The sequence below is a fragment of the Giraffa tippelskirchi genome, chromosome 5 (assembly GCF_054371585.1).
Source record: "Giraffa tippelskirchi isolate mGirTip1 chromosome 5, T2T-mGirTip1v1.2.pri, whole genome shotgun sequence".
Taxonomy (NCBI): domain Eukaryota; kingdom Metazoa; phylum Chordata; class Mammalia; order Artiodactyla; family Giraffidae; genus Giraffa; species Giraffa tippelskirchi.
This window is the reverse complement of record NC_137279.1, coordinates 192,072,062-192,084,449: the sequence shown is the minus strand read 5'-3', so window position 1 is coordinate 192,084,449 and position 12,388 is coordinate 192,072,062. Positions and strand designations below refer to the sequence as shown.

General features: G+C 56.0%; 1 protein-coding gene across 3 annotated transcripts in view; it reads left to right on the top strand.

Annotated features, from left to right (window-relative positions):
- HDAC4 (histone deacetylase 4) overlaps positions 1 to 12,388 on the top strand; it is a 294,013-nt gene that overhangs the window by 146,692 nt on the left and 134,933 nt on the right. For all 3 annotated transcript variants that reach the window (XM_081491296.1, XM_081491298.1, XM_081491297.1), the window contains one exon: positions 7,308 to 7,379. In XM_081491296.1, coding sequence (XP_081347422.1) covers positions 7,308 to 7,379 — 72 coding nt within the window. The remainder of the gene's footprint in view (positions 1 to 7,307; positions 7,380 to 12,388) is intronic.

Genomic DNA, 12,388 nt, shown 5'->3' with positions numbered 1-12,388 from the left:
GGGTGGCAGTCTAGGACGCCATGCTTCCACTGCCGGGGCCCAGGTTCAGTCCCTGGTCAAGGAACTCAGATCCCACATGCCTCACAGCACGGCCAAAAAATAAAAATAAATGAAATAGCAATAAGGATAATAAAACAATTTTAAAAATTAAAAAAATGAACTGGGTGACAGGCAGCCTTGTCATCGCCACTTCGTTTTGGTAACCTGCGTTGAAAAAGCCCCACTAAGCACCTTTGGGAATAGTGACTTTCCCTGTTCTTTCACGTGCGAGACAGCCGAGCGCGTGTGGAACCAAAGCGGAAATATGAGGCTGGGCCTCCAGTGCTTTGGGATCAAAAGTAGAACAGATTCCAGACCTCACTCAGATTCCATCTATCTGTATGACTTGATCCTTTCCTTTTGTCTTAGAACTCACTGGACCTGACCAAGTCCATTTATCCCAGAAATGCAAGTTGGTCGGACATGAGAAAAGGAAATTATCTGATGAAAAGGGAAATTATTTAACCATATGAATCAATACAGAAGAGCTTAATAAAGTTAAGCACACACACGTGATTTTAAAGTAGTCTTTGCAAAGTAGAAATAGAAGGGAACTCCCTTAAACTAATAAACTTACATCAGAAACCGACAACAAATATTATACTTGCTGGTGAAATAGTTGCAAACATTCCCAGTAAGATGGCAAGCCAGACAAGGGTGTTCGCTTTCACTATTTCTGTTCAATAATGTACCCTAAGTCTGAGCTGTAGAATAAGGCGACAAAAAGACATAAAAAGCTTCAGGTCTGGAAAGGAAGAGCAGACAGTCATTATCAGAAGTGACATGGTTCTGCATGTGGAAAGTTCAAAATACCTTCAGGTGAATGATTGGAATGAATGTGGGTTGATTAGCAAGATGCTGTAGTGCAAAGCTTCCATGTAAACACTGATCGTATTTCTATATAGCAGCAAATAGCAATTAAAATTTAAAGTACTATACATAATATTTTGGGGCTTCCCTCGTGGCTCTGAGGGAAAAACGTCTGCCTGCGACATGGGGAGCCTGGGTTTGATCCCTGGGTCGGGAGGATCCCCCGGAGAAGGAAACGGCACCCACTCCAGGACGCTTGCCTGCAGAATCCCATGGACAGAGGAGCCTCGTAAGCTACAGTCCATGGGGTACGTAGTATTTTACTTCAAGTATCAAATGTCTGGCAGTAAATCTAAAGATGTTCAAGATCTCTGCACTCTAAAGTCTAAAACCGTTTTGAGAGAGATGAGATGAAGTGTGGTGCTCCGTGTTTATGGGTTGGGCGACACGATGCCGCTCAGATTCTCTGCTCCCAGAGTCTGGGCACGATGCCGTCCGAGTCAGGGCTCCTTTCTCTTCTTCTTCCCCCCCCCCGCCCCCAGTTCTCTCTTTCCGGCCCCTCACAGTGCGTGTCCTGCCCCCCACCGCCCTTCACAGAGGGGCCCTGGGCACCGAGGGGGTCCCAGCTCTCGGCCCCTCAGGGAGCAGCGGGCTCTGTCCTCAGGCCGGGGAAATGGCTCTTCATCTGCCAAGGTCTCCTCCTCCCCTCCTTCACAGAAGGATGCGGAGGCCGCCGCGCCCCCAGCTCTGCCTCGCAGTCGGACGTGTGGAACGGAGCCCGGGAGTCTGGGCCCGGCCCCGAGGCTCCACCGCCTTCCCCCGGGCCGGCTCCATTGGCGTGAGCACCCCCTCGCCCTGTTCCTCCAAGCCAGCTGCCGCTGTTGTGGGGTATTGCGTCGGGGGCCGAGGGGAGGGGTGGGGAAGAGACCTCAATGCCTTTTTTTTGCGGGGGGCGGAGGCATTTGAGTCACGTACGGATCAATAAGAGACTTTTTGGTTTGAAAAAAAGAAATCCCTTTCTTCCTTCTGTCTCTGTATCCCCACCTCTCTCTTTTTCTTTCTTTGGGACTTAACTGATACTCAGATTTCTGTGGTTCAGTCCCAGTACCGCCCAGGGTGATTCTGCAGAAGGCAGAGGCTCTCGCCTGGGCAGGTGGTAAGACCTGGCGTCAAGTTATGGCTGTCAGTGTGATTATTGGCACAGGTATAAACAAGTTGGCCTAAAGGACAGACGTTTGGCTTGTAACAGAATCAGTGTTGCTGATAGGTCCTGAAAGTAAGTCTTCTTAATAATGGTAATGGTACATTTGGCTGTTCTCATAGGAAAAAAAAAGACGTACTTTATACCATATACAAAATCAATACCAGAGAGATGAGATTTACACGCAAAAAGGAAAAACCACAACACTTTCAGATGGCAGTAAGGTAAAAGTATCTTTGCAACCTCCGCATGAGGAAGAGTTTCTTTTTTTTTCAAAGTTCAGCCATGTTTTATTTTATTTATTTTTTTTTTTGAATAGATGGACCTTTATTGGTAAAGTAATGTCTCTGCTTTTTATTTTTTTTTTTTTATAAATTTATCCATTTTAGTTGGGGACTAATTACTTCACAACACTGCAATAGTTTTTGCCATACATTGACACAAATCAGCCATGGGTCTACATGTGTTCCCCCTCCTGGACCCCCCACCCACCTCCCTCCCCATCCCATCCCTCTGGGTCATCCCATTGCCCCGGCCCTGAGCCCTTGTCTCATGCATCGAACATGGAATGGTGTTCTCTTTCACATATGATAATATACATGTTTCAATGCTATTCTCCCAGAACGTCCCACCCTCACCTTCTCCCTCAGAGTCCATAAGACTGTTCTATGCATCTGTGTCTCTTATTCTGTCTCGCATATAGGGCCAGAGGAAGAGTTTCTTAAACCTCACACAAAAAGTGAAAGCTGTAAAAGAAAGACTGATACACGTGACCTTAAAGAAGGAGCTATGGTCTCCGAAACCAGTCCTGAATATTCATTGGAAGGACGGATGCTGAAGCTGAAACTCGGATACTTTGGCCACCTGATGCGAAGAGCTGACTCATTGGAAAAGACCCTGATGCTGGGAAAGATTGAGGGCGGGAGGAGAAGGGGACGACAGAGGATGAGATGGTTGGATGGCATCACCGACTCAGTGAACATGAATTTGAGCAAACTCCAGGGAGCTGGTGATGGACAGGGAGGCCTGGTGTGCTGTGGTCCATGGGGTCGCAAAGAGTCGGACACGACTGAGTGAGTGAACTGAACTGATGGTCTGTGAAACAATGTCTGCAACACGCGATTGACAGGCGACTCGTGGTCGCGATCTCTAAAGAATGCTTCTCAATCAGTAAGAAAAAGACAAAGGACTGAAGCGTTTCTGTTTTTGTAAAAGTGCGGGAGGACTTGAATCCCGAGCAGCGAGTAAGCGCGTGGCAGGCGCTGTGTGTCCGTGGTCCTCGGGGAGGGGCCGGCTCCGCCTTCGTGAGATGCCGGGCATCCCTGCCCTGTAGCCTGGCCAGGGCGGGGCCCTTCGCCAACCGTGGGGTCACCGAGCGCTCCCCCCGCCCTGCCTTCAGGTAGGCCGTCTGCGCGTGAGTGTCTCACACGGTTATTGGTGCGAGAAACGCACGCCCTTCTTGGCAGGAAGGGCAGGTCGTCTTTAGCTCCATGCGTCGGGGCGGGGTTGAGCCCTTGCGTTCAGGGCGGGGTTGAGCCCTTGCGTTCAGGGCCGGACGTCCTGGGTGTGCTTTTCCGTCCTACTGTGGCGTATGCGGCCGTCGTCCTGACTCGGCTGGCGTGTCGCCCACCGGGGGCCTGTGCGGCCTGACCCACGGGCTCTGCGGGGCGGGGGCCGGGTGGGCCGGACTTCACGCGTGGGCACGGCCTCAGGGCGCAGTTGGGGCCTCCCCGGGCCTGTGTCTCTGGGACTCACTTGACGGTCCCAGTGGCTTCCCGAGGAGAGCCTTGTGAGCTCTTTTTCTGTTTTCTAGAAATTTTAGAAACCTGGACCTGGAAAGTGGAGACTTGAACTGCAGTAGGCTCTCATTCTCCCTGCCCCACTTTCTCATCCTTTCTTTCCCGTGTTTGCCGGTCTTTTCTGACTTTCCTCTCTCTCTTTCTTACTCCAGACGAGGGCAGGTTCCTCGGGGTTGGGGGGGAGCTCGGTCTTGGTGCCTGGAAGCCCCGGTTGGACGGCACGGGGCTGGCCGAGCCCCCCTTTCCCCAGGCCCAGCTCAGGCTTGTGTCTGGTCTGGTTGAGACCGGAGCCAGGTTCGGGGGTGCTGAGTGCATGGTCCTTGGGATGCTGCTGAGCCCTGTAGGACTGCCTCCCCCCTTGTGAAGGCTGGGGGGACAGGCCCGAAGAGGTGGGAGTGAGCTTCCTCTGGCTCCACAGGCTGTGGTTCTAGTTAGTAGACCTGCTGCCTCTCAGCGCAGGCGGGAATCCTGAAAACCAGGTGTGTTGTCGCTTGGGGGTTGGGGGAGGACCCTGGATGGGGTAGAGCGCCGTCTTGAAGTCAGGTTCCGTCGCCTCTAAACAGGCTGTGCCATGTCCGGCAGCACGGTCAGTCCACTGCCGCTCAGGTGCCGACTCACGGGGTGCCCCGCGGTGAGGGGGACCCCCGTGCTCCCCGCTTCTCGTGGGCGCCTGTGGCCCCTCCGGCAGCCCCCCGAGCTCACTCACGTGCCGCTGAGGACAGGGAGCACCGTGTCCCATCCCGAGGGCATTCCAACCTTAGACTCTCGAACACAGCGCGATCCCGGAGGGAGCCTGCCCGGGGCCGGTTACGGCCACCCGGAGCGTGTGCACTGAAGGCTCCTCCGCATTTCCCTGCTTTCTCGAGTACTCGGCTCCGCGGGCCACGGGGTCACCTGGGCTCTGAGCTGTCTTTCCTGGCCCTCAAAGCCCCTGCCCCTTTAAAGACCGTCTCTGTGTCCCTGCTCCGTCCCGGGGTTTTGTTGAGTCTCAGCTTTCTTTTTTTTTTGCCAACAAAGGTCCATCTAGTCAAAGGTATGGTTTTCCCAGTGGTCATGTATGGATGGGAGAGTTGGACTATAAAGAAAGCTGAGCACCGAAGAATTGATACTTTCGAACTGCGGTGTTGGAGAAGGCTCTTGAGAGTCCCTTGGACTGCAAGGAGATCCAACCAGTCCATCCTAAAGGAGATCAGTCCTGGGTGTTCATTAAAAGGACTGATGTTGAAGCTGAAACTCCAATACTTCGGCCACCTGATGTGAAGAGCTGACTCATTGGAAAAGACCCTGATGCTGGGAAGGATTGGGGACAGGAGGAGAAGGGGACGACAGAGGATGAGATGGATGGCATCACCAACTCGATGGACATGAGTTTGGGTAAACTCCGGGAGTTGGTGATGGACAGGGAGGCCTGGCCTGCTGCGATTCATGGGGTCGCAGAGAGCTGGACGTGACTGAGCGGCTGAGCTGAACTGAACAGCTTTGTTTTGCCCTGAGACCCGGACCTGGGTTTGTGAGGCCCTCGGATGCAGTCGTCACTGGCTCTGGTCCCAGACGTGACACGGAGTGACGTCCCCGGGGCTGACTTCCGTGCCTGGCACAGTCGTGTGCGTGCTGAGCACGCCTGCCCACACGGGGCCCTGCCGCCCCCGTCAGTGGACCTGATGCATCGTCCCTGTGCATTCGGGTCTGAGTCCCCCAGGGCCTCGAGGGGGCCCCGCTGGCCTCCGTGTTTTCAGCCTGGGTCTTCAGCCTGTGCTGTAAGGAACCCTCCTCACGTGCCCAGGGCCGCGCGGCCTGGCCTGGCAGCCTCAGGCTCCCAGAGCAGCGGCAGGCGCTTCAGGGGCGGGGGCAGGAGGCCTGGTGCCTGTTTGCCCTCCCCGTGGCCGCATCTCCCAGTGCCCAGTCCCTCCTGGATTCAGGTCCTGCCCCTTGCCGTCTTGTCTGCTGCCTGCTGCGAGGAGACCTCTCGCGTCTGGGCCTCTGAGGTGCCCCTTTGGGAGTGAGGAGCGCGGAATTTGCTGGTGGCGTCGGGCTGACGAGGTGGTCTGTGGAGGAGCGGGGAGAGATGGACCATGTGCCCGGCACCGCGGGCTCTCCTGGCTTCACGCTGCGGGCGTCGGAGCTGAGCTCCAGCCCCCGACGGCCGGTCTCTGGAGTCGGCTTTCGGAGGGTTTCACACGGCGACGCTTCCTGAGAGGCAGGACGCCTCATCCATCCTCACGCCGAGTTGCAATAGTCTTGACGCGCATCTTTTCTGCCTGACCTCACTTGACAGGGTTGGGAGGGTGGCTGCGTGGGGCTTGGATTTGCAGCGTGTGAAGCACAAGCTGGCCCAGCCGTAGTATGGAGCCCAGCAGTCCCCGTCCCTGACCCAGGCGGGCAGGCCAAACATCAGCCCGTGTATGGGGTCCGTCATGCTCTGAGCAGAGAGCTCCAGGCCCACAACACTGCAGAGGCCTCCCTGCTTCCTCGGGAGGGTCTGCAGGTCTCGGGAGGCGCTTCAGGGTCTCCTCAGGGTCATTGTTTTTGTCCTTGGATTTTGAGCGTCTCCAAAGACACACCAGGGTCATGGAATAACGCATTTGAAGGTCGTGAGGTGATGTCCATTTGGGATGAAAGGCAGGGCTTTAGTACAGAGTCACTTGTTTTTGTCGCAGTTTGTAAGCCGGCCCGAGGGAGCTGATGGCTGCTCTGGGAAAGCAGTGATTTCTCCCGAACGTCAGTAGTGAGAGTGACCACACGCCAGCATCTGTGATGACGCCCTTGTTACCGCGGGCGTTCACACCCATTGTTGAAGCTAGTTTTACATCACGAGTGTGATTCCTGGAAGTTTTCCCGGCGTTTCTTGCTCGTCTGTGAGAGAACGTAGTCTAATGGCAGCCTGTGCCGAGTGATGGGCAAGTGTGGTTCCAGTTCTGCCATCTTTGCGGTCAGAACACAATCGAAAGGTAAACCCATAAGAAACGGTCCCTTCAGCTCTAGGAGCCTGACCCAGGGTTTGCCCAGAGCGGGTTTGCGAGCCTTAGTTCCCTCGCCTGTCCCGAGAGCGGAAGCAGCCTGGGTGCTCTCGGCCGGGCCTCGGGGACCGTGGCTCGGTGGCCCCCGGGCCCCTGGGCTGTGTCTGGGAAGACGGTGAGCAGCTCTTCTGTGCGTACCGTCTATGCTCGTGGTCACTGCAGAAACGCTCCATGGCTGTCAGTGGGCTGTTGAACAGACGCCCGCAGGCCGGAAACGGGTGTCTACTCTGCTGGAGACGCGAGCGGGCCGGGCTGTTCTGCGCAGGGTCTTTCTGTTTCTGACTCACCAGATCAGAATGAAACCCGTCTCTTTTAAAAGTGAGAGGGACACATGCATTTCCATTGTCTGCAAGGAAGTGCTCCTTGCAGACTCCTGAGTGTGAAATACTTTCACTGAAACGCGAGCAGTTTCTGAAGCCAAATGCTTTCTCTGTCCTCCAGATGGACTTTCTGGCCGAGACCAGCCGGTGGAGCTGCTCAACCCTGCCCGCGTGAACCACATGCCCAGCACCGGTAAGGCCACTCCCCCAGCCCTGCTGGACACTGGGCGCCCCCAAAGGGGTGTCTCGGGCTCCACCGTCCTGGGGGGCTGTGGAGAGAAAGGGGTGGGGTCTCAGGTCCAAGGAGGTCGGGTGCTCTTTCCTGGGGTAAAATAGGGTGACGGCTTTGGATGTGAAATGGGCGCGGCTCAATGCTACTTAAGTGGCAGAGAATTCCGGGTCCTCTGTGTCCTGAGCTCTAGCAGACTGTGCTCTTCCCAAAGGCGAGGACCGCTTGTTTGGCGTCTAACTCCAGGCCTTGAAGGAAGGAGCCCTGCACTGGAGCAGGGGACACCGCGGGGCGGGTCTCACCGGGTCCAGGGCCCCAAGCTCCGGGGGGAGGTGTCGTTGATGTTTCTCGAAGCAGCTTTCCTCTGTGACTAGTCAGGAGCGCCGGCTGTGGTTAGGAATCTCGCACTCCACCTCTGCTGCTTCTGCATGCCGTGCGCTGGGCAGTGTTTTCCTAATCTACACGGCCGTGGAAGCTTTTCTTTCTCCTTCTTGTAAACTGCTTACCCTCCATCTGGTATCCTCTGGGATTTCAGCTCAGAGACTGGATCCGTTCCTCTCGGGCTCCTTGGCCTTACTGAGAATAAAACAGGCCCCACGAAGGCCTGGGGTGGATGGAAGGGAGCCACTGCCAGCCTTTTGCGGTCAGCAATGCCAGGCCTGGCTTGGCCGTGTCCTGAAGGCAAGACCCCGTCTCTGTGGTTGGCGCTCCGTGGCACCTCCTGGACGCCAGCCTGCTTGCACCCACTGTGCCTGCTGTCTGCGTGGGCAGGGCCGGCTGGGACGAGGAGGGGCACACAGACCCCCGCCTCTGCCCCGGCCCCTGGCCGCACCGCCTGTGGCCGCACCTTCCCCATCCGGAAGGAAGTCGAGGCTGAGCTGGAGGCGTCAAAGGACCCTCGGAGGCCTGCCAAGCGTCGTCTCTGGCGTCTCCCCACACATGCAGCTCGGGTGGTTTGTCTGTGGTGCCCTCGAAGGTGCCGCGGGCCTGGGCTGGCGTCCGGCTGCCCCCTCATCCCCCGCCCACCTGTCCAGCAGGTTTACTTGTTCACCCAGGATGGCGGGGCGGGCGGGGGGGGAGGGCTGAAACTAGCAGCTGGCGATGCTCCTCTGTCCCGTCTGACCCCCGCTGTCCCTTTCCTTTGAGTCCGTCTTGCCAGGGCGGCTTTGGTTTGAACACCGAGTCCTTGTGTAGCTCGGGCATCTCTAGGCAGTTTCCTGATGCTTGCCCAGGTGTGGGTGGAGGGGATTTCAGTAGCTTGATAAACTGTGAAAAGGTGGTTCCCAAGTGAGCCAGAAAGTGGGAGGCTCCCCATTCGCCTCACAGCTTGAGAAGCATGTCCTGCTGGTGGAGACTTCGTGCGGGCCTCCCAGCTCTGTGAACGAACAGGGACTGCAGTTCTGGATGGGGGTGCAGGGGCGGCCTGGAATCCTGGTGACCCACGGACTGGGTGACTTCAAGCAAGCCGCCCAGGGTCTTGGTTTCAGTCCTGGACAGGATAATCACGTCGTCCCTGCAGGATTCTCACAGAGACCAAGCCTGTGTCTGTTCCTGGCGGTCCCTGGGTAAACGTCCGGTGGCCGGATGCTGAAGACAGTGTGGATGTGGTTGTGGCGGCGCCAGCTCTGATCCCAGCACAGCCCTTGTGGCCTGCCACCCCCCCTTTCTCTTTCTTTCGAGGAAGCCCCCCACTTGAGAGATGGCATGTTGGGGAGGGGGCCCCAGGATACGGCAGCCGGTAGCCCCGCGCCTCCAGATTCCGTTGGTCAGAGTCTGAGGGTGACGCTGCGCTTGCTGGTGACCCCGCAGGTCGGCGTGTGCAGCATGGCTCTAAAACCAGAGAAGGGGCACCCGTGAGCACCTGCCTGTAGGAGGAGGGGCGCGCCGGGGGGCTGCCCGTGCTGCACGCTGGCCATGGAGTCTTCACCGTGAGCTCCGCCTTAGAAGCTGCTGAAGCGAAGGACATTCGTTAAAACCCTATGTTTTTGGTCGTTATAAGCACTGTACTGGAGAAGGAAATGGCAACCCACTCCAGTATTCCTGCCTGGGGAATTCCCTGGACAGAGGAGCCTGGTGGGCTGCAGTCCATGGGGTCCCAAAGAGTCAGGACACGACTGAGCACACACTCACCATTTGTATAAGCACTATACAATACGTTCAACAAAGAAATAGGAATCGTAGCCTATATAATAATTTGAAAATCAGTATTGACAGTTTCTGTCAAGCCGCGTGTAAATAAAATATTTATTTATTTATTTTTGGCTGCGCTGGGTCTTCGCTGCAGCGAGCAGGGGCTCCTCCAGTCAGGGGGCACAGACTTCTCGTTGCGGAGGCTTCTCTTGTTGCAGAGCACAGGCTCTAGGCACGTGGGCCTCAGCAGCTGCAGCACGCCGGCTAGGTAGTTGTGGCTCACGGGCCTAGCTGCCCCATGGCACAGGGAATCCTCCAGGACCAAGGGATAGAACCTGCGTCCCCTGCATTGGCAGGCGGATTCTTAACCACGGGCCCACCAGGAGCGTCCTAAAGCCACGTTTCTGTGATGCGGGAGTAGAGACATTTTCAGGTGTCTTTCTGTGTCAATCCCAGTTTGCCATCGCACGTTTTCCTTGCAGTTGAGTTTAAAGTACTCTTTTGACACTCGGCAGTGTGAAAACAAATTGTGTAATTTGCAGGAATTACTCCAGCATTCACTGTGGGAACTTGTTCCCGTGAATGTACGCCTTTTACCGTGAGTGGGCAAATGCCCACGTGGCCTTCCCCACCTCCATCTTGCGCATTTCTTGTCTGTTCCTGGCTGTGAAAAGCAGCCCTCTTGACAGTCTTTCTGACAATGGTTCTCTTTAAACACAGTCAGTCCTTGTGAAGTCTTACTTCAAATAAAAAAGCACTGTTCATCCCTTCTATTTGTGGGCCACCTTGACTCAAGACTTGAGATCATTCCTACAAGAATCTCTCCTACTAGAAAAGTTTGTATTGTAGAAGGCACCAGCGAAAATGCTCTTTGTTTGGGGTTCTTTCTGATTTCTCCACCTTCTCCCTTAACTCTTCATATGTTAACAAGCCTTTCCTTTTTTTCCCCATTTTTTTCCTTGTTTCAAAGTTTTTAGTTGTGAATAGTTCTATTATAAAAGGGAGAAAACATATAACCGTTTGCCTACCACAGGGTCATAACAGCTCCTCCATTACTGTTGTTCTGTGTTGTGTTGTGTGTGTGTGTGTGTGTGTGTGTGTGCGCGCGCGTGCACATGTGTGCACATGCTCGTGCATGCTCAGTTGTGTCCAACTCTTTTGCGACCCCATGGACTGTAGCCCTCTAAGCTCCTCTGTCCGTGGGATTCTCCAGGCAAGAATACTGGAGTGGGTAGCCATGCCCTTCTCCAAGAGATCTTCCCGACCCAGGGATCTGTGTTAGTATCCTATTTCCTTGTTTTTTGGATAAAGTGGAAGGTCACAGTTGCGAATGACGGACACCACCTCGTCCTTCCTGGGGGGGTTTGTCTTTTCCTTCCTGGGTGGGGACTTGGGGTGCAGGCAGAGTGGCAGGCACCCTGTGGGCTCCCGGGAAGCTCAGAGTTTGGTGGGGAGAGACGTGGGGCCTGAGGGCGGAGGAGGAGGCGAGAGCTGGGCCTCTAGCGGAGAGCTTGCACGCCCGCTGTGCCAGGGGACTTGACAAGCACTTCGGTCCTTCATTCCTGAATCACTTTTTTTTTTTTTTTAAGTAGCATACCTTTTTCCTGATTATAAAAGCAGCGCATGTTTAGTCTGGAAAAGAGGCCTCCTGGTGAGTGTGTGGGGTGCTGGCTATAGACTGGCAGGTGAGCTCCCTCGGAGCCGGACAGTGGACACGCTCAGCGCCTGGATGGGTGCAGGGGCTGGAGGAGAAGCTCCTGTTCCCGGGAGCAACGTGGAGACAGCAGCCCCGGGGGCCCACGAGCGGCACTTCTGGGCACCCACTGTGTTGGCTACCAAGGGCCCTGAGCCACTGCCGCCTCCCCACCGGAGGCGAGGGGAAAGGCGGCTTCCCCAGGGTCAGCCGGCGGGTCCACGACAGGGCAGGGGCCCATTTCTGCTCTTCAGGGGCCGCCTCTCAGAGAAGGCCGGGGACCTCTGGGCCACCTCAGCTGCTAGGACGAGGTGCTGACCACACAGGAGCCTCCGCTGTGGGCACCGTCGCCCTCACCGTAAACGTGTGTGTCCATCAGAGTTCCCGAGCTTTCCTTTCAAGGCTGTGTGACAAGGGTGTCATTTTTAAAAAGAGAATTATGTAAACTTGAAGACACTGCCGAAACTCGGGAGAACTTACCCGAGGTCGTTTTGAAAAAGTGAGGTCTGGCGCCAGCCGCCGATTCCTAAATCTTCCTGAGCGTCCAACCACCGCGCGGTCAGTCCAAGAGTTACTGAATTGCTTGACCCTTCTCGGGTTTTGCAGCAGGAACCACTTGAGGCTGGCCAGAACTCAGGATGCCTCCCGGGCACGCCTTGTCGTTCTTGTCCTCGGTTTGCTTTGGCGAGAGGAACATGGGGCAGGTGCCCAGGTGAGGACGCACATGGTCTAGGGAAAGCTGCTGGCGTGGCCCCTTCCCTGCACAGGAAGCCGTTCATCCCAGGATCGTAATCCGCTGCAGCAAAGCCTCACGGTTTGCACTGCCCGATGGCCCCTCTTTTGTGTGTTTTTCCCGTAAGGCTGGGCTCCCGGGGTTGGGATGGGGCTCCGTGAAGGCCTGATGGCCAGCTTTGGGAGCCCCCATGGCTGCCGCCTGCTCAGCGCCGGAAGGGAGAGCGGACTTGGGCTTCCTCGTCCTGGGCCCGTCCTGACGCTGCTCGTCTCTGTTCTGTGCGGGCCAGGGAACTGTCCCCTCTGCTTGCAGCCTCTCACATGGCACAGACCAGGCTGTCTTTTTGTCCCGTTTCTTCTCCTTCCTCCTCCTGGTTCCTGAGGCTCCACGCATGCCCTCCCCCTTTGGGTTCCGTGG